We start from the raw sequence: 26,498 nt of genomic DNA, 5'->3' as shown, positions 1-26,498 counted from the left end.
ACAAAATAAACATTTGCAATATTTCAAGTTCAACCCTTTACATTTCTCTTTTAACTTGTCTTTCTAGTGTATAGTTTCCAGTGACTGATAAATAGAATTCTTCCTGGCCTTCAGAGAGAAACAAAAACCTCTGGCTGGATGAGATGTCATGAATGTACTCTGACAATAAACTTGAACTTTAAATTGCCAAGTACTTGGTTGAAGTAACAGTGAATGGGATGAGTAGAAATAGGCATGTGGGGCCTGTTTCTTGCTCTGAGTGTGCAAAATATTGGAATTGGACAACATAGGTACTGGTACTTTTTAATCGAAGGAAATGCCGTAAACTGTGCACACTAAGAATCCAGATTAAAATCCTGGAAATTTTGTAAAATGTTCATCTTAAAATAATTCTGAATGGTTGCACTTTTGTGATCCTTAACAGTCCTTTATTGAGGCTCCATTTGAGTATTGCACAAATTGTGGTGACTAAAGCACAAGGGAAACTGGCAGGGCCTGGAAACAATAAACCAGCAAATCCCAAAGACAAAACATGAAGGCCGGCTGGAAAAAGGATCAATTTTATCAAATGGTTTTAATTTGAATCAGGGCACAGGATAAGGCAAAGGAGGTCAGCTCTGAACTGAGTTCCTCTTATTGGTCGGGAGGTTTGCAGATGAAGAATAATCCAAGTCTCAAATACTTTGATGCTGTGCGGAGGAGTGTGGCAATGCTCAATGAGGCACAGTTGTGTACAGTGAGAGATGCCTTTATTTATGGGTTTATGGCCTTTGTGAACTAATTTTCAGAGGTGTTTTTTATCATGGTTTAATTTCAAATTTCCTGTGGAGCTGCTGCCTTGATCGGTTAGTAAAAGGCAAATCTCATCAGAAAAGCTACTGATTTTGGTTTCAGAAATGTTGGTGCCCATGCTTTAGTGTTCTAAATGTTATCAATGATAATTGCACAGATTTAACCAAATTCCTGTTCTGAGAGCGCAGTTTGTGCAGAAGTAAAGAGAGACAACTTCACATGTAGGTCCTCCTGTATGAATGCTTGATTTGGGAGACCAGCAGGATGGCCTGCAAGGTGTTTCACAACAAGTGCACGGCTGAGTCAAACAAACCAGTATCAAACTGCACCTGCAAGATGTTTCACAAAGAGTGCAAGACCGAGTCAAACAAACCGGTAAAAAATCTGCAGCTGCAAGGTGTTTCACAACGAGTGCAAGACCAAGTCAAACAAACCGGTAAAAATCTGCACCTGCAAGGTGTTTCACAACGAGTGCAAGACCAAGTCAAACAAACTGGTAACAAACTGCACCTGCAAGGTGTTTCATCATGAGTGCACGACCAAGTCAAACAAACCTGTAAAAATCTGCATCTTCAAGGTGTTTGAGTGCACGACCGAGTCACAAAATCGGCAACAATCTGCACCTGCAAGGTGTTTCACAACCAGTGCACGACCGAGTCAAACAAACTGGTAACAAACTGCACCTCCAAGGTGTTTCATAACGAGTGCAAGACCGAGTCATACAAACTGGGACCAATGCCTGAAGAGGGCGCACAAAATCAGTGAACCGGTGCGGACTCGAAAGGCCAACATGGCCTGTTTCCGCTCCGTAAATGGTTATATGGATTTGCCAGTTGTGGAGATGAGGCATCCTTTGCTGGATGGAAATGGAGCTTATCGTTCAAATTTGACCAGTTCAAATTTATTATCAGAGTGCATACATGATCACATCCAACCCTGAGATTGTTTTTCCTGCAGGCCAGGCAGAATTCTACTTAGCAGTAACTGTAAACAAGAAGATAAGTACTCTATGAAAATGAGAAATGTAACCAAGAAAGAAATGCAAATAAACTGCAATGCTGGAAAAAAAAAATCAGTAATAAATAATTTTCAAAGTTTAAAAAACCTTTTAACTGAGTCTCCGATTGACAGCTTAAGTGAGTGGGCAAGGGTCTGGCAAATGTGAGGTTATCAACTTTGGGAGGAAAAATGGAAGATCAGAATATTATTTAAATGGCAAGCGATTGCACCAGGCTGCCGTGCAGAAGGACATGCAAGTGCTTGTGCGTGAATCATATAAGGTGCAGCAGGCTATCAAGAAGGCAAATGGAATGTTGGCCTTCATTGATGGAGGGATTGAATGTAGGAGCAGGGAGGTAATTCTGCAACTGTATAAGGTACTGATGAGTGTTGTGTATGCACTTACGCAATTAGGACTCGGAGACGTAGTGCTTTCTCATTTTTTTAATACCATCAGATGAACTTGGCCACTGACATAAATATATGGGTGGCATCATAATGTGGGCATCATGATGTACAGCAGGGCAGGCTGATGCTCAACAGTAAGGACTCGTATGGAATACTGTGTAGAGGTCTCGTCTCCTTACTTATGGAAGGGTGCTGGATTTGGAAGTTGCGCAGAGTTGGTTCACCTGGTTGATTTCAGAGATGAGGGGGTTAGTTTATGAGAAGAAATTGAGTCATCAGGGACTGTACTCACTGGAATTTAGAGAATGGGAAGGAGTGCTACAGAAATGTAAGAAGAATTATGAATGGCATAGATAAGATAGAGATAGGTATTGGTGGGAGAGGTGAGAACTAGGGGACATACACCCAAGATTCAGTGCAGTAGAATGAAGACCGAGATGAGGAGGAACGGGTTTTCCCAGCGGGTGGTGAATCTATGGAATTCACTGCCCATTGAAGCAGTGGAGGTGACCTCACTAAATATATTTAAGACAACATGGGATAGATTTTTACATAGGAGAATTAGGGGAAAAAGGCAGGCAGGTGGAGATGAGCCTATCATCAGATCAGCCATGATTACATTGAATGGCAGAGCAGGCTTGAAGGGTTGGGTGGCTTTCTTTTGTACTTATTTCTTGCGCTGCATTCAGAGCTAAGAGTGTTGAAAAACAATGTTGAAGAACTCAGCAGGTCACATGAAGATAATGATAGATAACCAACATTTTGGGCTTGAGCCTTTCAATGTGTGAGCAAGATGTCAACAGGCACCTGAATAAAATGGTGGGAGAAGGAGCACAGGCAAGAGGTAAAAAGTGGATAAGGGAGGACAGGAGAAAACAGAAGGGAAGGGGACATCTCTGTGAATGGTTAGGAATTGGGGTGGAGAGCAGGAGACAGAGGGATGGAGAAGAACGGAATCATTGGAACAGAAACAGAATGGAGAAATTGATGTTCATGCCATCCGGTTGGAGAGGGCCCAGATGAAATACGAGGCATTGCTCCTCTCATTTAAGGGCGGCCCTGGTTTGGCAATGCCTGAGGCCATGGACCGACACGTCGATGTAGGATTGGGATGCAGAATTGAAATGGTTGGCCACAGGGAGATTCTTTCATTGCTGCGGACAGAGTGAAGGCACTCAGTGACGCGATCTCCCAGATGTAGAGAAGGCAACAATGGGAGTTTCTTGATCTCTCTGTCTCCATTATGGGAGACCAGTTTTGTTCAAACATTTTTAAAAAACTTACCAACTCCCACAATTAATGCCACTTAGTAACACCCAGTTCCCCTTCAAAGATTCTATTCTTTTCTCTCAATTCCTCCATCTCTGTCGCATCTGCTCCCATGATGATCCTCTAAGATCCTCCCATGAGGATCCTCATTCCAGATCCTCTAAGATGTCCTTGTTCAAACAAATGTGGCTTCCACTCTATCACTATCAACTCAGCCTGACCTGCATATCCTCCATTTCCCGCATATCTGCCCAGGCCCCTCTTCCCCCAGATGTAACAAGAACAGGATTCTGGAGGAACTCAGGAAGACACCAGCTGTATCCAACGTATTATGCCCCACAATTTATGTCATCCACAGCATGATCTCACCACCAGACCCATCTTCCTCTCTCTGCATTCTGTTGGGTCCGCCCCCTCTCTGACTCCCTCTCGGCTGCTGTTTCAGTGCCTGTTCCCTCTCCCATCACAGCAATCTCTAGTGTCCTCTCCCACAAACTGTTGTGGCTGACATGGCGCAAATGAACTAAATTGCTTTGTTTCCATAAATAGCAATGCATTCATTGGCTTTGCTTTCTTACTTGAAGCATTTCCATACATAGTATTATTATACTTGGCATTAAGTTGTTCGATGAATATGATGCACTGTTTTCTTCCATTAACAAAATTTAATAGATACTTCCACCATTGAATATAAATAGTTTTTTTTCTCTTTGGGAATCCTATTAAGGACTCAGTGTCATGTGAATCTGTTATCCACAAATTTGATGTAAAAGATGAATTGCAAAGTGTAGCTGTTGGGAATGGATCCCAATGGAACTTTGTTGGTAATGTATCTTCATGTAGAAATGCTTTCCATTAACCACAATTTTCTGCTTGTCAAGTTAGGTTTTGGCTGGTTATCTGAAAGAACTTTGAATCTTGCGTAGTTTGTATCAAAAGCTTTATCAAAACCTGAAGCTGCAAAATCCATTGGTAATATTACACTGCCTGCACAAACCATTGTTCAGACTGCACTTGGAGTGTTCTGGTTACCACAGTGCAGGAAAGATTAGAAAGAGCACAAGAGAGAGAGAGACTCGAATGTTGCTTAGAATTGAGGACTTGCAAGGAGTGATTAGATAGGCTGGGTTAGGGTTAGAATGTGGGAGACTTAGGGGTAAACTTTGAGGATTATTGGGGACAAAATCAGGATTGTCAGGTTTCTTTTCCTCTCTAGGGCAAGAGAAACAAAAACTATATGGTACAGATTTAAGGTGAAAAGGAAATTTCAGAGATTGGAGGAGGAGGGAGAGCATACAAACCCCTTTCAGACAGCGCTGAATTCGAACCAGGGTTGCTGGTTGCCAATGTTTCAGACCTGAATCCTTTTCTAAGGAATGGAGTTAAAATAACTGAGGGAATGGGGAACCACACTCCATCTGTAGGAAGCACTCAGCGAGTTGAGAGGCATCAAGGTTGCAGGCCTGAAACTTTTTATTTTTCTTCCACTGATGTTCAACAACCTTCTCAGTTCCTCCAGCAGATTGTGTTTCTCCAGATTCTAGCATCTATGGTCTCTCGTGTTCTCTTCCCGTGTCTACGTAGGTTTCCCCCAAGTGCTCCAGTTTCCTCCAATCCTTCAAAAAGCATGGGGGTTGTAGGTCAATTGGGGAGTTTGGGCAACATAGACATGTGGGCCAGAAGTGCCTGTTACCATGCTATATGTCTAAGTTTAAAATGAAAAAAAAAATCTTTCCCTCCTATGGATGTCCTCCTGAGTTCCTCCACCATTTTTGTGTAATTTGCAACAATCACAGTGTCTGCAGACTTTCATCTTGCCTCTGTCAAATTGTTTCCGCTTGGTCTTGGGCTGTTCAGGGACATGCTTGCAAAGAAGTCCCAAGAAGATGTTTTCTAAACAAATGAAAACTCTTTGGTTGGTTGGGGAGCAGTGAGAACGAGTGACCACAAAATTTCAGGTTCTATGAACTCCATTGTAACTTAGAACCATGTGTTGAATTTTACTCTTTACTGGTGACTAATTTGTGTCATTGGTTGCAACAATGCTGCCATATTGCGTGACTTTACTGCAGTTTTCATATCACTGTTTTTCCTTGCTTTGATGAATCTACCTTGGTTTGTATTTGTCTGTTCACATTGCATTTGCATCAGTCTGTCTCTCATCAACATTTATAATATTTAAATAATCTTGTTTGATTCCACCTCAGTGACAGATAATAGCAGTAAATTAGTGAGATTTGAAGCATTGTTTTTGATTTTTGTTTGGAACTGAGACACGAATTTCTGGTTTGAAATTGGAAACCATGAAGAGATTGCCAAAATTGCTTTTTAGAATTTTAGAACACTATTCCTACCTTGTCCAAACCAATAGATGGTCACAAGATCGTTAGATGATTACCTGTGTTGTCATTAGTACATTGCTTTTTATGGATTCATTTGGTTGAGATAAATAATTCACTTAGAAGCAGTGTGTCCTGGAGGTGAATATTTCCACAATAAATGGTCAATTAAAAAAAAATATACAGGAATTTGACACTTTTCATCTCAACGTTCAGCCATCAAGCTAGTTCCAATGAACTACTTCCTAAAAATGTTATTATTTTTAAATCATGTACTAATTATTGATAAGTATGTTGGAAGGATTATAACAGATGTGAAAAAGTACATAGTCTTCATTGACTTTGACAAAATGCTGTTATTATGAAACCAGTTTTATGTTTCTAAAATGACTAATTAGAACATTTGCTATTTGTATTTGATTCAACTGTGATTTCTATTTGATCGGTTAAGTCATTAAATCTGCAACAACTAAAATTGAAGCCCCAAACATATTTCCTTAAAATTATTTTTCTATTATACACAATTATTTTTGTATGATAGAATAGGAATGTTTTTGTTTAAACTCTTAAAATTTCTTATCTGGGATTCAATCTTAAGATGCCAAAGTTGGTTCAATACGTAGTACACTGAGCCCTTAAATGGCTGCTTTAATTATTGCAAGGGTAGGAAGCAAGTTAAGTGTTTATCATTTGAATGCAATGTACTTGGTTTTTATCTTTGACTTTAATATGGCATGTTTATCACCTTTCACATTGATAGCTTTTAGACTATGCTAAATTGCACACTGTAAAAATAACATTTAAGAGAGTAATAACTTATAAATGGGACTCTGCTTTTCTGATGTTAAAGGTGAAGAGTTTGTGGCTTCAACTACAAAGCTAATGTTTTAGAACCCGAATGTCCATGATTATATACAGAAATGCGTCACCACACATTTGCTCTCAAACTGTATTAGTCACTATTGCAAGACACTGGTCTTTATTTGAAAATGCTTTTGTGTTTTCTGCCACCACCACTTGAAACTTGGTTCATCCAGGTTTTTCATTTCGAAGAGGCATAAACTTGCGGAGTTATGCTGCCTGATTGACTTCGATTTAGAAAGCAAAGCCATAGATGTAGTCAGAGCAGCGGAGCATTGGAAACACATTCTTTGGCCAATTGAATCAGCGTTAACTATCAAGTATTAATTTACTCTAATTGTATACTTATCCCACTTTTCTTCACATCCTCATCAACTTTTCCATTCACAAATCAGCAGATCCTCAGGACACATTGTTGTGTAGTCCAATGCACGCCAGTGCAAGTCTACAACCGCTGTCATAACTTTAAATTTCTGTAAAAGGGTTTGTTTAGTAATCCTCAAATAATTAGAATTTATTTCTCATTTTTCTGGGGAAAACTGAGCAAGGTTTTCACACAATAATGCCAATGAAGCAAAATGATTTGGGCAAATATATCGCCTGGCTGATTTGCGCCTTTGGGCATGGTTCCGATTCACTGGCATGGCTATAAACTGATTATAGCATTGGCTCTGCAGTCAGTGCTGCAGACTGCTCTTTTTCCAATGAACTGGGTTCACTAGGAAGTTGGGGCTGCGTCATGCACCCGTGATGAGCTTGTCAACTTCATTCACTTCACTGCCAGCTTGCATCCTGATCTCAAATTCACCTGGGCTATTTCTGACAACATTCTCCTTTCTTGATCTTTGTTTCCATCTTGGGAGAGATATTTTGCAAACCCACCATCTTCCACAGCCATTTCGACGACACTTCCTCACACCCAGACCCCTGCAAGAATTCTATTCTCTTCTCACAATTTCTCTGCCTTTGCTACATCTGTTCTCAAGATGAGGTCTTCCAGTCCATATCATCTGAAATCAGAATTTATTGTCATGAACAAGTCATGAAATTTGTTATTTCGCACCAGCTTCACAGTGCAAACATTCATATAAACCACCTTACAACAAAAAATAAAAATAATGCATAAAAGTCAAAATAAGGCAGAGTCTTTGGTTTATTGATGTGGTTCACTGCTTTTTTCCACAAACATAGCTTCCTCTCCAACTACTGAGGCCTTACCTGTATCTCCTCCATTTTCCATTCATCTGCCCTGGCCCCCTCTATCCCCAGACACAAACAAACACAGGATTTCCCCTTCTTGCCTCCCATCCCACCAGCCTCCTCATCCAACACATCCTACATAAATTCCAACAACCTCCAACATGATCTCACTACTAGACACATCTTCCCGTCTCCCCTCTTTGCTTTCTGTTGGGATTGCATCCTTCATGACTTCTTTGTCCATTCATCCCTCTGCACTAATTGCCTCTGACACATTCGCCTGCAGGAAGTGCCAGACCTGTGGCCACACCTCCGCCCTCATCACAGTTCAGGGCCCAAACTGTCCTTTCAAATGAAGCAACACTTCACTAGTGGATCTGTGGGAGTGATCTGCATCCTATGCTCCCTTTGTGGCCTTCTCTACATCAGAGAGACTGGTCGCAGACTGGGAGATCACTTTGCTGCGCACCTTTGCTCTGTCCACATCAGTGACAGGAATTTTCAGGTGGCCAACCATTTCAATTCTGTGTCCCACTCCCATGCACGCATGTCTGTCCATGGCCTCCTACTATTCCACCAAGACCATCTGTCATTTGGAGGAACAGCACTTGATTTTCCATTTGGGCACTCTACAACCGAATGGCATTAACATTGACTTCTCTAGTTTCTGCTAACCTACTCTCCATACTCTCTTCCTTCTCTTTCCTCTTGTTTTCTTTCCCTTAGTTCTTCAGCCCCTTCCCTCTCTCCTCACCGAGCAATCCCTCCTCCCCCTGCATGCTGCTATGCCCTCCCTCCCTTATCATCTATTACCCTCTGCCTTTGGGATCATGCTCCTTCCCCTGTCCCTCCCTGCTACCATTTTGTGTGCACACCTGCTGATACTTTTCCATACCTTGATGAAGGGCTCAAGCCTAAAACATTGGCTATGTATCTTTATCTTTGCTACATAAAGTATACTGATGAGTTTCTCCAGCATTGTGTTTTCACTATGAAGTTCAATGGGACAGCACAAGCCTACACATTTTCCAGTTCTCAGACTAAGAGACCTGTGAGGTGTCTGGCACACATACAGGGGCCCCACTGACATAATTGTTGGGGAAGCAGTGGGCCATGATTTCCTCATGGTGAGACTACTCCACATGAGGGTATTGCCCGATATTGAAATGTAATGTGGGTGGCTGACCCTGACTGAGAAAAAGTTTAAAGAAGCTGGCAGTCAGCTAAGCGTCTTCAACTGTAGCCAGAATGTTCACAAACCAAGTGTTAGGGGGATAAAGAGTAATTGGAAAACTATCAAAGCATAAACACACAAGATAAGTGGTTCAATGAACCCAAATATTTAAAAATGGATTAGAAGTCTATTGGAAAGCAAGGAAACATTTATTTTGATACATTTATAAAAATTTCAGCTAATATCCTGTCCAGAGTCATCTTCAATTCCAGAGCTTTTATTTAATTCCATTCATTTTGAGAGTGCTTTATACCACCTTTTTGACCTGAGTTATTTGAGGAAATGGAAACAAAAAATGTTGAAAATATTCATGAAGAGAAAAAGAGCTGAGGTTTCAGGTTAGTAACCTTGCATCAAAACTAGTGGAGGTTAGAAATCGAACATCTTTTCCGTTGAAGGGGAAGGTGGAGTGCAGAGAAATGATTTTACAGGAAGTTATAAGAAGCAGTGGTTTCAAGTGCTTTCCCTTTCTTGAACAGAGATTTCCCATTCACATCGTATAAACTGCATCTCTTCCATTTCCAGTGGTTTTCTTCTTGCCCTGTCTGCCCCTGCTCTCCTTGGGTGAGCATTGTAGCACCATCTGCTGTGCTGCAGTGAATCATTCCAATCAACTGTAGGATTTCTGAATTTGCATGCAAGTTTGCATCATGATGTACCTTTCAGTTATTCAGGATAATGACACTAGATGGTAGCAGTTTTGCCATCACTATCAGACTCTGGGCCAAAATCAGTATGAATCTTGCAAGTGATTCCAGGGATCAAATGCCAATCGGCCTTTAAAGTGCCTAGTGTGAAAGCAAAATCAGTTCAATGCCAACGTCAGATGACGTCATCTCACACCAGGGATTGACGGCCTCGACCCCTAGTACAATTCCTGGCATCTGCAGACGCGGGTGTTGCAACCAGGCCAGTGTGAAAGGGGCAATTGCATTGCGGGTTTGAACTGATGCAAGTTTTTGCGTGAGAGCAGGAATAAAAGATTAAAATGAAGGTATAAACCTTGCCATGGGAAAGTCGCAGTGGGAGAGAGAGAGGAAATAAATAGCAATAGTGGACAATTTTTAAACAGCGTGGAAAAATTGGTAGTGCTATAGCTCTCAATTTATCGAGTGTGGGGAAGAAAGCAATAGCAGACCTGACTTCCCAGAGTACTTTGCGGTAGAGAAACCCCTCTATAAATGTTCCATGTATGCAGCCGGGTATACAGCCCTTTCTCTGCTGCATGGAATTCTGGGAGGGCAGGTTTGGCATCGCTTTTTCCCACGGTCTTTATAAATAATGTGCTAAAGCACTGCCAACTTTCCCACCCTGTTTAAAAATTGTCCACTATTGCTAGCACTTTCCCATAGTTCCTTAAAAGTTTACATAGGTCGGCACAAGAACGACAGGGGCTGAGGGTTCATGCTGTACATAAAGCTTAATTATGTTATAATTGGGCATGATTAATTTTGTTCATACACAATATCGTAATACATTGACCAGGATTTAGGGCAGGTCCACCATCGCTCGATGCGCCATTGATGCCACTGGTAGAAGATAGAACAGTCCTATCACTGGGGATGGCTCCTTGCAAGTGTGAAACCATTCACTGTCCCAGTTAGGAGTGGCCAAGTGTGAAAAGCCAAACCCTCATTCCTATCACAGGACACTGAATGGCCAATTTAGTGGGATGCAAGTGTGAAAGGGACTTATAATTTGATTTGTTTTAATATCTCGCTTTGTGATCTTAGCCATTGAATTTTGGAAAGGATTTTGGAATTTTAGTCTTGATTAAGGGTTCCAAATGTTGACTGATCTTATGTACCCATAGATGCTGTCTTGCCTGCTGAGTTCATCCAGCAATTCTGTTTTTGTATCATATGCTTATTTTTAAAAAAAAAATCTTGAGTCACGATATGTGCAGCAGGTTCTGTACAAGTTTCAATGATGAAGATTAAGCTTCCTCTGTGAAAATGCAAATGGGTGCTCCTTTTCATTGCTTGCTGCTTTGTGTTCAAATTGGTGTTTTAGTCCTCGGAGAGGAAGCTCGGAACATTCTGACTTTTTTTTTAAAGCAGGTCAGGATGGATGATTCCCAGTGCACAATTTCAATGGAAACTCATCTACTGCAATTTGTTTGGTAGAACAGTAATTGCTGAAGTACATTTCAGTTCTTTCACATGTTATGCTCTCAGAGAATGCACAATGATGGTGTTTTATTAAATGATGAAGGCTGTGGTGAGGTTCTCAAACTCCTGGTTTTCTTTCCTGTCTTAGGCCACAAATTCTGTTTGAACCCAATTCAATGCATGTTTCAGTAATAAAGTTCATCTCTGTGAGCGTCTCACTTTCGCAACTTCAAACTTGAATTTTCTTCCTCCATTTCACTCCTCTTGTCTCCACATTTCCTTCCAGATTCTCACGTTTATTCGATCTAGGCTGGACTTTATTTTGCCCTACTGTCTTGTGCCTGCTCGTCATTGCTGACTTGCGGTTATGATGCAAGAATTTGAGTCAACTTTAAATTCAATGAAGGATTGATTTTTGTCTCAAGTAATGATTACAAAGCGTTTCTCCAGTGGTGGAAAGGCAAGATAGCATCTTGCTGTGAAGGCATCACATTTCTTTTCTCCAAGGCAAATAGGGAACAATGCTTAAACTCTTTATCAGTATGCTAATTTTCCTTCCAATTAATATTTTTTTGAACAACGAAGAACTCCTCCCACCAAAAGAAGTCCAGGCAACCCCATTTTTAATGTATTTGTTAAAGTACAGGTTGATAATTTGCTTCACTAAAAAAAATCTGTACAGACCAAATTTGTAAATTTTAAAGCTTGCTTTTATTTGGCATTTTTGATCAAACTTTTCAGTCATCTATTTTCATTTCCTTCATCAATCTACAGTTTTGCATTTTGATTATACAAATTGGGATGAATTAATTATGACAGATTAGAATGGCTAAAAATAATTGTTTAAAGAACAAACAAAACAAACTTTCAGTTCAATTTTTGAAAGCAAATAGCAGTCAAGTACTTACTGCATTTTTTTGATTATTTTATTTCAATTAACATTCACATGATAATTATTTTATTTTCCAAATAATATATATCTGAACTGAAAAGTAATTCAATTGTTAAGCCGTGCATTTCAAAAGTTTCACCATTTTTAGATATCCTGATTCGTGGCAACTTTTTTGATGTTTAATTTCTTTTTTTTTTATTGGATAACAACATTTTTGAAAATGTTTAAAACTCATTCAAAATAAATACTGCCTTGATCAATGAATTCTCAGTTTTATCTATTCATTACTTCGGTTTAAAATAATATGTCAGTTGTTAAGTCATGGCCTTAGCTATTTACTATCTTGGCAATCTTTAGCTATTTACTATCTTGCCAATCTTACTGATGTTGAACAGAACTTCATTTCAGGTACTGAATTCTCATTGTGGCTTATTATTTCGAAGTATATAGTCCCAGTTTTACAACTAATTTCTGTTGGTACAGTTGAGAGTAAGTGCCTGATTAGATCAGTCCTTCAGGAAGTAATGAGTTTCTTTGTATTTATTTCGATAACCTTGTGCTCCTTTTTATTTCATTTATGGAATCTCTTCTGATCAATAGCCCATTCGGTACTCTGAGATTAGCTGTATGAACTGGATACAAACATCATGTATCCATATATGTGCAACAGTGAAATGACATTTTCATGTCCATTCTTGACTGAAATCAGGGATTGGAAAGAATGAAGATAAATGAAAGGAAAGGATGAAGGCAATTACTTTTCATGATAAGAAATAACGTATTTTTCTTATAGTCTGAACCAGAGGGATTCTCTCACTTCCACTTGTACGTTTGTGCTGCTTTCCTTGTCCGATGGAGAAAAGAACTAATGGAAGAGAAAGATTTTCAGGTGGGAGTTTATTTTCTTTGTATACAGTTAACAATACCTATCTTTTGTTATCAATCAGAATTGCGTTTAACATGCGGCAAAATTTAAAACATCCAATGCTCTCAAATGTCAAGCACTATTTGATGTATTACAAGGAGTAACTTTTTTGTAACTATTTATGATGTTATGATGCTAATAAGTGGATTATCTCCCCAGGACTATAACAATACTCAATAAGTTGTACCTTGCTATTTAAACTCTCAAGTCATATTCAATTTGATTGTGATTTTTGTGGATTCTACAAAAAACTATCTCCATTGTATCTAACCCACTTCCTTGTCTCTGATCTACCTCTCAAATACTGGCAATAGATAGCCTGCTCTCCCTGTCTCGGAACCCATACTCGTCTCTTTCAGTTGTATCAATCAAAAATCCCAATTAACTGCAGTATATCATGCTTATAATGAAAATGACAACACAAAATTATACAAATGTTATTTAATGACACACTGTAACTTTTTAAAATGTTGGCTTATGAAGTTAAAACAATTTCCTTCCATTCCCACTAAGGAAACAATTAAAATTCTGCCTTTTTCAAAGTACAGGTTGAACCTCTTTAATCTGGCAACATTGAGATCTGACCACAGAAAATGCCTGAAAACAGAAATTGACCCCTAATAGACCCCCTGTGCAAAGTTAGAACAAAGCTTAAAACAAAATATAATACTGCGGGGCTGCAAAGTTAACGTAGCAGTTAGTGCAATGCCTTTACAACGCCAGCGATTGGGATGTCAGTTACAAACTCGTCACAAGCAACGCAGGACTCGATTCCTGATCATTGGCGCTGTAAAGGTTGAATCTGCCACTGTTAGTACAAACTCCTTACAGACAGCACGACTCCCCCGCATCAGATTCAACCTTTACAGCACCAGCGATCGGGACCGGGGTTTGAGTCCCTCATTGTCTCTAAGGAGTTTGTACTAATGGCGGCAGATTCAAAACATGCCAGACCACAGAGCGCTGGATAATAGAGGTTCAATCAGTACTGCAATTAAGAGAAATAAATGCAAATTTTTTTGAAGCTCCTCCTGGAATCTTTGTTGGGTCTTGCTTTTGCTGTAACAGGATGAGACAATAAATTTGGTTTTTCCGCAAACTCTTGAAATAAAGATTGAAGAAGCAATATTGTGGACTTGCTCAGAGGATGTTTGACTTGGAGTAGAATCAGGCAACTGGGTTTGTGTATTTCACAGCACATCATAAAAATTGAAATTTTTTAGGTTAACAGCAACTAAAACAGTGTGTTAAATGCAATGAAAAGCAGGTTATATTAAGACTAGTATGACACACCAATAATTGCAGTCAAGTTTTCATGTACAGTCCTGCATAGAGTTGGGGTCTGTTGAAACAAGTTCTTGTAAAAGTAATTGTTTCTCTTTCACTGTAGTTTTGAAGAATAAAAGGCGATCTCATTGTCACAAACTTTCTTGATGGGCTGAACAGGTTAAATGCTGAGAGGATGTTTCGTCTCTGGGAGGAGTCTAGAACCAGAGAGCATGGTTTCAAAATACAGGGGTTCCATTGAAGACTGAAATGAAGAATTTCTTCTCTCACAGTTGGATATCTTTTTAACTCCCAGCCAAAGGGAGCTTGTGGGGCACCAATCTTGGTGAAATGCTGAGCTCTCTAATCAACAAAGGAATTGAGGGGTTACAAGGAAATTGTAGACTGGGAGATTTGAGGAACGTCAGAACAGCCGTGATCCTGTCGAATGCAAGGGGAAGCTTGAGGTTCAGAATGATTAAACTGATTAAAACATGGTTGGATATACGCCCTTTAATATTGGTTTCCCTTGGTGTAACTTGAAAATTCATTTCTTTTCATTAAATCTCAAGATCTCTAGATTATTTACCCTTTGGCAATCTAGTTTTTCTTTATTTCCATGGCATTCTTTATTCCACTGATCATCGGATCAGTGAAGTGATAAGTGTGGTGATGAGGCTCCTGTTCTATCTCTGTCCTGTGGTGAATGAGAAAGACTTGTTAAGTAGATCTTGGTGTGGGGATGAGTATTGTATTCTTACCAAAACTGCTTGCAATTTCCCATTTTTCTTCAGAGGCATGGATTTAATGTACGTCTTTAAATATCAATTGTCTGAAATTTGTGTTTGAATTAATCTTGAAACATGGTCCTGTCACAGAAAACTGAATGCATAAACGGAGAAGTTAAAGTTTTTAGATTTTGTATTGAACTTTGCAATCACAATTGTTTTGGAATCTCGTTCAGTCACAAAGAAATTGCAAATTAACTATCGTAAAGTGATTAAAAAAAAAAACTGATCAGAATATATTGGAAAGTAAGAGCTAACCACCTTATGTTATCATTACCAAAACTGCACCATTACCAGATTTTTGTTCTTGCACTGATAGAAATAAAAAAAACATAATTTTTGTATCAAATGAAAGCATATTTAATGCATTAAGGAGAACTGAGGCCCATTCCCTTATAATAGAATACAAAATTCTAATCTTCATCCTTTACAGTGTGACAGGGTATTTCGAGGTGGTTTGGGAGGAATTGCTAGAGCAGCTTGCACACACGCATTTTAAAACACAGAATATTTGCAGGACTTCTGCAAAGTACTTTTTGCAAGAGGCAAAAAAGTATCAACATACAGCTTGCCTGGGAACATGTGATCTTTGCAAGTGGGACAGAAAAATTTTTCTCTGAGAGGAAGGGTGTGAAAACAGAGAGAGGAGAGAGAAATCAGTTCCAGAAGGACAAAGCTAGCAAACTTTTGGAAGACTGTCTGGTCAAAGGAGAAGGCTGTCTGTCTGAAAGGTGACCTGAAAGAAGGAGGATCATCTGGAGAACCCTGAAGGGGGCTCATCTGGAGAACCCTGAAGGGGGCTCATCTGGAGAACCCTGAAGGGGGCTCATCTGGAGAACCCTGAAGGGGGCTCATCTGGAGAACCCTGAAGGGGGCTCATCTGGAGAACCCTGAAGGGGGCTCATCTGGAGAAGACTGATTGAGAAGGAATCAGTTGCAAATGGCCTGGAAGAGGAATCTCTCTCTGAAAACCAGCAAGAACCCTCCTGAGTGGTAATCATTTGTCTAAGCACCAAAGACGGGTGAACTTTGTTAATGCTAACTTCTGTGCACAGTACAAGAATTGCCTGCAACCAATGAGACTGGACTGTGAACCAAAGAACTTTTCTTACATTTACACACACATCACATACACATGCGCTTAGAATTAGAAGGGGGTTAAGTTGGATTTAGTTAAGTTAATAGAGATAAGTTAAAGTTTGATTCTGTTTTCATGTTTAAAGATCATTTAAAAACAACTTTTGTTGAAATAACCCTGTGTTGTGGTGCATATCTATTGCTGCTGGTTTTGGGGGTCCTCCGGGCTTGTAATAATAGTAACGTACCTTATTTTTTTTTTTTTTGCTACAATAACATGGTGATACTGCTCTTCAACAAAATATTAATGAATATAGATTGGTGGTTTTCAAACTGCCCCCAAGCTTGCATTTCACTTTAAGCAATCTCTATACCATAAGCGCTCTGTTTTATAAGGGATTGTTTAATATGGTATGAGAGTGGGAAGGGAAGATTGAAAACCACTGCTCTAGACCCAATTATTACTGAAATATGTTGCCTGAGAAAAATTGCCTTTGGCCCATTTCCTTTGGAGTTATGAAACCGTGCACATAACGAGTCAATTAGGTACAATTAAAACGTTGGTTTTCAAACTTTCTTTCCACTCACATACCCTTTCTAATCACAGAGCACTTATGACACAGGGATTGCTTAAGGTTGAATGTGAATTTGGGCAGCAGTTTGGAAAATCACTGATATAGATCATGTTACTTCTGCAAAGTTTGATGCAGTGAGGGTTTAAAGATTTGGACTGGTCCTCAAAACATTTGTATTGAATACTTAAATGAAATTTAAGCATTTGTGTAATGTATTGTACAAATAGCATTAGCATACATGGATTAAACAAATGTGTTTTAGAAGACCCAGAGGCAGAAAGTTGATTTTTTTTTTGGCCAGAGTTTTAAATTTTTATCACGAATTTAAGTATTTAGTGAGAGGCATTAAAATTCAATTTGGTTAAAGTTAAAACAACTCAGTTTAAAATGCAAATCTGAAGGACATCTTTGAATAATTCTTGTTTGAAAACTGCCGGTAATAAACTTTAAAAAATCCTCACTGGATATCTGAAATAAAAACAGAAAATGCTGAAAGAACTTCACAGGCAAGCCAGCATCTATGGGAAAGGGAACAGAATCTTCATTTCAAATCAAAACTAATCAGAACTGGGAAGAAAATAAGTTAGTTCTGTACTGGTAGGATGGATAGCTATTTATCAAGTCATCAGACTGATAGATTAATAGGGTGGCAAGAAAAAAGAAACAATTAAATTGTAACAGTTGTGAGTTGGTGCCAATTACAGAGAGAAAATAAGGAGGAATATATTTGTGATATGCAAAGCTTTTGGGAATTCCAGAGTCCATTATTTCAACATTTTCTGGCTTTATTTCTGGACTATCCTATTTTGGACATCCATCTCTGCTTCATGGGATAAATTGTAACAAATCTACATGGCAAGCTTATAAACACCTCCCATGTTTATTTCTTTAAAAACTACTAATTTCCCCCATATCTCTCTCTAATTTCTGCTCCAGTGATTAGACTTTCCATACAAATATCTCCAAGAAGCCTCTTTTCCTTGGGTAGCATTTGCACTAAGTATAGTCCTTCTTTCCCATAGTTTTTGTTCTCACCATCTTCCCTGCTTTTCAGGCGAAGGATAGTTTCCCGGTCCTCAATTTCTACCCCACTAGTTTCTCCAATCCATGAATCACTGTGCAATTTTTAAAAAAACTTTCTTTATTCATTAAAAAAACAAATAATATATGACAAATACAGCAATTAAACATGAACATGAACATTTTTTATATATAAAAAAAAGAAAAGAAAGAATATTAAAAAAAGTTAAATATACATATTAAAATCTAATCAATATAAATTGAAATGTAAATATTCTGAGTATAACAACCACTTATTAATAAAAAAATTATAATTATCATGCGAAACATATGCAATTTTTCCATTATTAAGCAATATTTCATCTCTTTATGCCATCTATTAATATCAATCATATTTGTATCTTTCCACATACTAGCAATACATTTTTTCGCTACGGATAAAGCTAAATATACAAAAGCAAGCTGAAACTTATCTAATCCCAAGCCTTTCAGAGGTTGCAAACTACCCAATAAAAATACTGTTGGATCTAAAACTATTTTAATCTTATACAGATATTCTAAAAACGATTGAATTTTCTTCCAAAAAGATTGTATATGACCAAACAGCATGAAAAAAAAGTTCCAACTGTATCACCACATCTAAAACACAAATCTGATTGATTAAAACCATATTTTTAAAATTTTTCAGGTGTCAAATATAATTGATGTAAAAAATTGTAATTAATCATTGCACAATGTGCATTTATCTATCTAGTTACACTATCATAACAAATATCTAACCAATCCTCTTCAGAAAAAGTAAAACCAATATCCGCTTCCCATTTAATTTTAGATCTATCCCAACCCTTTTTATCCATACCATCCTGTAATATTTGATACATAAATGAAATATAACCCTTCTCTGGGTTATATTAAGAGAAGTCTCAAATTTAGTCATTTTAGGTAAAATCATATCTCTACCAAACATACATTTTACCAAAGATCGAATTTGATAATAAAGAAATAAAGAATTCTTATCAATACCAAAATCTTCCATCATCTGATTAAAAGACTTACCCTCGAGGGTAAATCTCCCAAATTTTCCACACCTTTAAATCTCCAATGCAATAAACTTTATGTATTGAAAAAGAAATAAGTTGATTATTATACAACAGTGTCAAAGCCAATAATTTACCCCAAGAACCTATAATTTTATTTTTCTTTATCCATAACTTCATTAAATGTTTTGATATAGGCACATTATATTGTAACAAATTCATATTCCACCTAAACAAAAATTGATGTATTTCAAATTCAGAAATACTTGCCATCTCAATTTTAGCCCAACTAGGAGGCCGTACCAAATCCATCAATGAACTAAGTTGGCTGCCTCATAATAATTTTGAAAATGTGGTAAACGTAATCCCCCTAACTCATATTTCTAAGTTAATTTATTCAAAGCTTCTCTTGAAAATTTACCCCTCCATAAAAACTGCCTAACCATTTTATTTAAATCTCGAAAAAAAATTTTATCAAGTAAATATGGAATAGATTGAAACAAATATCGTATACGCGGAAATATATTCATCTTAATTGTATTTATCTTTCCCATTAAATTAATAGGTAAATCTTTCCATTTAATCAAATCAGTTTTAATTTTTTTCATTAATGGAGCATAATTTAATTTATATGAAGATTGATAATTAAAATTCAAAATTATACCCAGATATTTAATTCGATCAGTCCACTTCAAATTAATAACATTCTTATAAACTGAATAAACTCTTACTGGTAAAACTCGGGTTAATCATAATATTCTCCATTGATTGTAATTCAAAAGATAAATTTTTATGCATCAAAATTGCTACACCTTTATCTCTAGAATTAAGTGAAGAAAAATATACATGCCCAACCCAATCCCTTTTAATTTCACACTCTCCTTCACATTCAAATGTGTTTCTTGTAAAAAGGCAATATCAATTTTCGTTTTCTTAATATACGCCAAGACTCGCTTAAGTTTAATCATACTATTTAATCCTCGAACATTAAAAGTAGCAAACCTCAACTTCGACATATCTACTGTTATTACTAAATACCAATAATATCTTTATATAAAAACTCAAATAAACGTATATAGGCCCTCAAATAAAAAAAATCACAAATTAAAAACTAAGAAAAAAGTTAAAAAAAACTAAAAAAAAACAATAAACCCCCCCCCAAAAAAAAAACTACCAAAAGGTAGTAATCCCCAAAACAAAAATTGGGCGTGGATCACCCACCAGTGGCTGATGACTAGTAAAGAACTTAGTGCAAATCTCCCCCTCCCCAGCCAAAGAATCAATAACATCCAAGTATCATAATAACAAAAGAAAAAATAAAATAAGAAAATTCTTCTTTTCATCCAAAAGACTCCAGTCTCGAAGATCCCATTTTGGAATGAGGTGGACTTTTTCCATTCCCATTTTTCCCATTTCTGCCATTTCTTCCGTTTCCAGAACTACCAAATTTTTCTTTAGGAGATAATGGTGGACTACGTCTTTGTCCTCTTATATCCGACAATGAGTCAGCAAAGATAATTGCTTCACAATCAGTTTCAAAAAACCAAAATTAATTGTCTCCGTAGGGTAATGAAAAGTAGACTTATAACCTTTACGGCACAAAACTTCTTTAACTGGATTAAATCGACGTTGACGTTGAATGACATCTTGACTCAGATCAGGATAAAAAAAAGACTACTATTCTGAATCAATAATGGAGTTTGTCGTTGTCTTGCATTTTGTACTGCAAGTCAAAGTATTGCTTCTCTATCCAAATAACTCAGACATCAAATTATTACCGGTCTCAGGGTTTGACCAGCTGAGGGTATTCTTAAAGCTCTATGGGCTCTTTCCAGTGCCAATCCCCCAGAGAAAAATTCTTGCCCTAATATTTGCGGAATCCAGTCTTTAAAGAAACGAAGAGGGTCTTGTCCTTCTATACCTTCTGCCAAACCAACAATTTTCACATTATTCCTTCTGCTTTGATTTTCCAAATAATCTATTTTTCTTTCTAGCTTCTTCTCATGATCTCCTAATTCTATGACTGATTTTTTCACCTTCAACAGTTTTTCTGTGTTAGAAGTCACTTGTTGTTGACAGTCCAAAAAAGCAGTCTGAAATTTTTTAAATTCTTCAAACGATGCATCCACACGTGTCTTAACCATATTTAATTCTGAACTTATACCAGCATTCATTTGAACCATCTCATTCATTAGAGATGTCAACATAGGTTGAACAATATATTGTGAATCCGTAAATCTCAGCTCTGCTCTCTCTGACATGGTGGCAGAACGAGGTAACTGCAGCTCCTGCTGCAATTCAACAAAAGGCATTTTAAAAGATTTACTGTGGGTCTGGACACCCAGCGACGGCATCCCGACTTCTTCAGGGAGTTGCCGCTGGTCTCCCCCCACATCTTGTTGTCTTCTCATCCATTCACGAAGAAAAACAACTTCTTCAGATTGTAATGCTGCCTGATGCATTTCCTTTTCAGCCTCCACAGGCGATCCTTGGGATTTAGGCAATGAAGAAATTGAGCCTGGGGCTGTTTCAAGTTGTCTAGGCCCCAGATCTTCAGCACTTTGAAAATGTATTTTCTTTTGAACGAGATTTAGTCTTTGTACCATTAGTGGCCATAATAATTCCTTAATACTTTAAACTAAAATTTAAAAAGTTTAAATTTGGAAACAAAGGGTTAAAAAACGGGTATTTAAAAGTCTGGCCAGAGAGGTCAAGATTGCACGTCTAGACTCTGCGCCATCTTGCCACGCCCCCCCCCCACTGTGCAATTTTTGTCATCTTCAATGGAATTCCACCTAAGACCTCTTCATTTTCTTCTCTTTCAGTATTTTCATTGGATCCTTCCTCTTTATAACTTGTCCACTTTTCAGTTTCCACCAAAAGCCTCAGCACTTTTGCATGCAAGAGATTAAATGTTTTCACTTTTAGCCTGTCCTTTCCCACCATTTGGGGACCTAAACAGTTCTTTCAGCTAAAATATTAATTAATTTGGTCTGCATCCAATCCAATGAGCTGCTCAGAATATGGTCCCATCTCTATTTGGAGTAACTAAATGAAAGTTAGGGAGCTTGGCACTCTTGGATCACAAGGGAGCATTAAAATTCCAATCTTTCTGTGTGCCCCACTTTGACTTTGCCAGTTCCGGAAGCCACTACTTTGCATCTTCTCAGTGAAGAAATAGTCGTATGAAAAGTAAAATAGAATTATGTGGTGAATGAAATGGGTAATGATGAACTTTCAGTTCATAATGCTGATTTGTTTTTGTGCAAAATATTAAGCAGGCCAGGTGCATAAACTACTGGATTAAAAAAAAATTGTGTTGAATGATTTAATTGAAACCTGAAGTTTTCACGAGGTTGACAGAATAGGTGTGCAGATTATGCTTTCCTTAGCTGGGTTGTTGAGAACCTAGGATTACAATTTGAAAATGATGAACAGGAACAAGATGAGAAGAAATTCTCTCATCCAAATGAAAGCAGATCTTTGGAATTCACTGTCCAAGAAGGTTACTTACTGAGTGTATTTAACATAGAGTTCAAGATTTTTAGATGTATCAAGGAGCAAGAAATTGAGGGTTAGTAGAGGAAAGTGGAATTATGGAAAACTATCAACACCTGGCGATAAAATGACTAAGTTTGAAACCAATTTTGTTTGCTTGTGTTATTTTTTTTCTGGAGGAAGTAATTCAGGATGATGAGCTTGTAATATTTGTGGAGATAACAGACTTGGAGCTCAACAGAGGATGTTCAATTTAAATATGTTCCTTTTCATTAGCCTTAGATCTTTGCATACCACTGTGCTGTTATGATCAGCTGTAAGCACTTGGCCCACAATGTTCTTGCCAACCATTTTTTTGCACATTGATATTAATACCATTTGCCCAGAATGTGTCTGTCTCCTTTTGAGCCTTTACTTTCAAAGTGCCTCTAAACATAGTGATTGTATCTGACTCTACTACTGCCTCTGTGCTTTACTTTCCCTTGAAATCCCTTTTAAAATACTTTCCTCTCAACTTACACCAATGCTCTCCTCTTTTTGATACCCCTCAACCTCCTCCCACTTTCAAGGAAAATAAGGCCAGCTGATCCAATCTCTGCACCTAACTGAAGTCCTCCAATCCATAAACTCATGGACTCGCACTCCAGTGTAACCACCTGTGATGCTGTGCCCTTTGTTCTGTATCGTTGCAATATCCCAAGTTTTATATTTGGTACCCAATTAATTAAACATGATAAATATTAAAATGTAAAAGAAGTCAATAATAAAACTTGGTTATTTTGAACCAGTGGTGGAACAAATGAGAAAAGACTTGATCAGCATTCTGACTTCTACACTTGCATGGTTTAATGCAGAAACCTGAACCACACTGCACCTTCATGAGTTTCACTGCACTTGTTGCTTGCTGCGATCAAATTGTAAATACTGAATATTTTTTAAAAACATTATTGATTTTGATCTTGCAATCCTATCTTTGGCCTCTATTTTGAATTTTGTGCATGACTTTACAGAGGATGTTCAATTTAAATATGTTCCTTTTCATTAGCCTTAGATCTTTACATACCACTGTGCTGTTATGATCAGCTGTAAGCAGAATGAATGTTAAACACTCTTCACTACTAATTGCAAATTTCAAACTGGGATCAAAGATTTTTTGCAAGCATGCCTACTCATTCCCATAGACATTAAACATTCCTCATGAATAATGCTCTATCTGTTTGCCAGTAATCTCATGTGTATTTACTTCATTGATCCCATAGTTTCCATGTTCTTGTCATGAACTACCTATTTATCGGTATGATTCAGATTACTTAGGAATATCGGATGATTCCAGGTTTCTGTTATTGTTGACGTTTGCTGAAATAATCGCATCAACAAACGATGAATCAATCAATACAAAATGACTGAAATATGTGTAATCAGCCAAAACTGCTAAATAATGTGCTTTTTATAAAAGAAAGAGCATTTGCAAGTTTCCAAGTATGAAAAACATCTTAGAAGTTGATTATTTTAAGAATAAGATAGTAATTTGTACCAATCCTCGGTCACAAACTCTTTCTGATCCCTCTCACCCTCACTCTTCAACCTTTGACTTCCCCAACCTTCTCCTTCCTCTTTTGATCCTTCTTACCATCCACCTCCTGATTTCCCCCCCTTTCCCCTTGACACCCTCCACCCCATTGAACCCCCTCCAACCCTTGTCTTTACCATCTCCTCTCAGAATCTGAACACTTTGTCCATCAGAGAGATCTCACCTTCACTCACAATTCAATGAGTTCCATGCACACTATCACGCTGAGCTCTTGTTGGTTCCAATACCGTGCCCACTTTTACAACAAGGGTTGTCCACTCCCCACTGTAGACCTTCTTCTGCCTTAAACCTTATTCTTCCTCCTGAACACCCCATTTTTGCTGTCTGCCTGCTCTTGTCCTTTATATTTCCAACTACCACTGAGACGTGACCCCATCTCCACTTCACCACTCCCTTTACTCATTCCAATCTCACCCCCTCGGGATTCATTGTTCTCCACTCTCTCTGCACTAATCTCAACCTCATCATCAAAACTGCAGACAAGTATGGCACCATCACCTTCCTCAGGCACATGGAACGTCCTCACCACAATAACTTCTCCTTTGATTATCTCCAAGTCAAAGGGATAGACATAGGTACCTGCATTTTTGTTGGCTACATGGAGCAATCCATGCTATAAGCCTACACAGGTAAGACTCCCTCATTTCTTCCTCATCCATCCATGATGACTGTCGACTTTATCCATTTTGCTGCCAATTTCCAACCAGATATTAAAAATCACTTGGTCCATTTCAAGCAACGTTCTCCCCTTTCTTGATCTCTGTCTCCATCTCAGTAGAAAAACACTTGGCAAGCATCTTGTATAAACCTACAAGCTCCCATAGCTACAATTCTTCACGTAAGGATTCCATTCCTTTTAATTTCTCCATCACATCTGCTCCCATGACAAGATCTTCCATGCCAGACCATCTGAGATGTCCTCCTTCAAAAAAATGTGGCTTTCTTTCTACTATCAATTCTCCCATTACTGAACATCTGCCCTGGCCCTCTCTGGCCACATGCAGAGCAAGGACAGGATTCTTGTTCTCACCCTACCACACGATCAGCCTCCACATCCATCATATCATTTTCTACCACCTACGACATGATCCATCATCAGATACATCATCTTCTCCTCCCCTCTCTGCTTTCCGCAAGGACAGCTCCCTTCATGACTCTCGTCCACTCCTCCGTCCCACGAATTTCCCCTTTGGCACCTGCTCCTGTAACTGCAGGGGGTGCTTCACTTGCACCCATACCACCTCCCTTATCATCATTTGGGACCCCAAAAGTCCTTCCAAGTGAAGCAACATTTCACTTGTGACTCTTTCAGGATCATCTACTACATCCAGTGCTCCCGTTGTGGTCTCTGCTATATCGGAGAGTCTGGACACAGACTGGGAGATTACTTTGTTGATCACCTTGGCTTTGTCTGCCACAATAGCAGGGCTCCCCCAGTGGCCACACATTTCAATTTCCTTCCCTATTCTCTTGCTAACATGGTCTTGTGTACTGCCAATCCAAGACCACCTGAAAATTGTAGGAACAATGCCTTGTATTCTTTCTGGGAAACCGCCAACTGCATGGCATTAAGGTTGACATTTCTGGTTGACATTAGCTCCCCCCTCAAGTGCTGTGCTATATTTCATCATTATGAAACTGTAGCTTGGGATTAAAGAATGAGGTCCTCTGGAAAAAGATGCAAAGGTTTTTTTCTCTCCAGATAATTGGTGCCAAATCTGAACCCCAGGAAAGATGCTAAACACTTCCTATCGTGACTTAAATGTGCCTCAACCATTTAGAAGCAATGCGCCTGGCAACAACATTACTTGGTGCTTAAGTACTTTTTATCAAGTTATTTTAGCCAGAAGAAAATACAGCTATGGAGGAAGCCAGAACATTTATCACCAAGTAGTTCTTGGCAATGTCATCAAAGCAAAATGCAGTAGTACACAAAAATATCAGATGATGTTTTCCTGGAATAGGCTGCTCACAAATGTATAGAGTATTGTTAAAATACTAAAGCAGCAAATTTATCAGGATGGTCTGGAAATGGTGGTGATGAAAGGCTTTTCTAAGACGAGTCAAGAGTGCAGAGGAGTTCCCCAGGGATTGGCTCCATTTATTAAAAAAAAATATCTATTAATAACTTGGATGTACAGGATACAGAGTGCAAATTTGCAGAAGATACCCAATTTGATGACCAATAGAATGGTGAGGTGGATTGTGATCCATTTATCGAAGGTCGCAATAAAATGATGGATTGGGCAAATAGATGGCAGAGAAATGAGAGGTATTATGTTTTGTTTGGGAAATTGAGAAGTGGTAATGTATCCAGAAGACTCAATTCTGAAAAGGATGCAAGAGCAGGTCTGGAGGTGTATGTTGGTATTTCATCGAAGTACTCGAGCTGGCAGAGTCCGCAAGCATGGATGCTGCTGAAGACCCAACTGCGCTGGGTGGGTCACGTCTCCAGAATGGAGGACCATCGCCTTCCCAAGATCGTGTTCTATGGTGAGCTCTCCACTGGCCACCGAGACAGAGGTGCACCAAAGAAGAGGTACAAGGACTGCCTAAAGAAATCTCTTGGTGCCTGCCACATTGACCACCGCCAATGGGCTGATATCGCCTCCAACC

The 26,498-nt window shown here is 38.5% G+C and overlaps 1 protein-coding gene across 18 annotated transcripts in view; it reads left to right on the top strand.

Annotated features, from left to right (window-relative positions):
* Positions 1-26,498, top strand: part of tbc1d22a (TBC1 domain family, member 22a) — a 227,141-nt gene that overhangs the window by 131,928 nt on the left and 68,715 nt on the right. For 14 of the 18 annotated variants that reach the window (XM_069909537.1, XM_069909522.1, XM_069909541.1 and 11 more), the window contains one exon: positions 12,899-12,994. The exons of 2 other annotated variants lie outside the window; for them this stretch is intronic. In XM_069909537.1, the coding sequence (XP_069765638.1) occupies positions 12,899-12,994 (96 nt within the window). Of the gene's footprint in view, positions 1-12,898; positions 12,995-14,420; positions 14,812-26,498 lie in introns of those variants that run through there. 2 more of the 18 variants (XM_069909530.1, XM_069909531.1) reach the window with 2 other exon arrangements.

This window comes from Narcine bancroftii, chromosome 13 (genome assembly GCF_036971445.1).
Source record: "Narcine bancroftii isolate sNarBan1 chromosome 13, sNarBan1.hap1, whole genome shotgun sequence".
Classification (NCBI taxonomy): domain Eukaryota; kingdom Metazoa; phylum Chordata; class Chondrichthyes; order Torpediniformes; family Narcinidae; genus Narcine; species Narcine bancroftii.
This window is presented reverse-complemented; position numbering and strand designations above follow the sequence as displayed.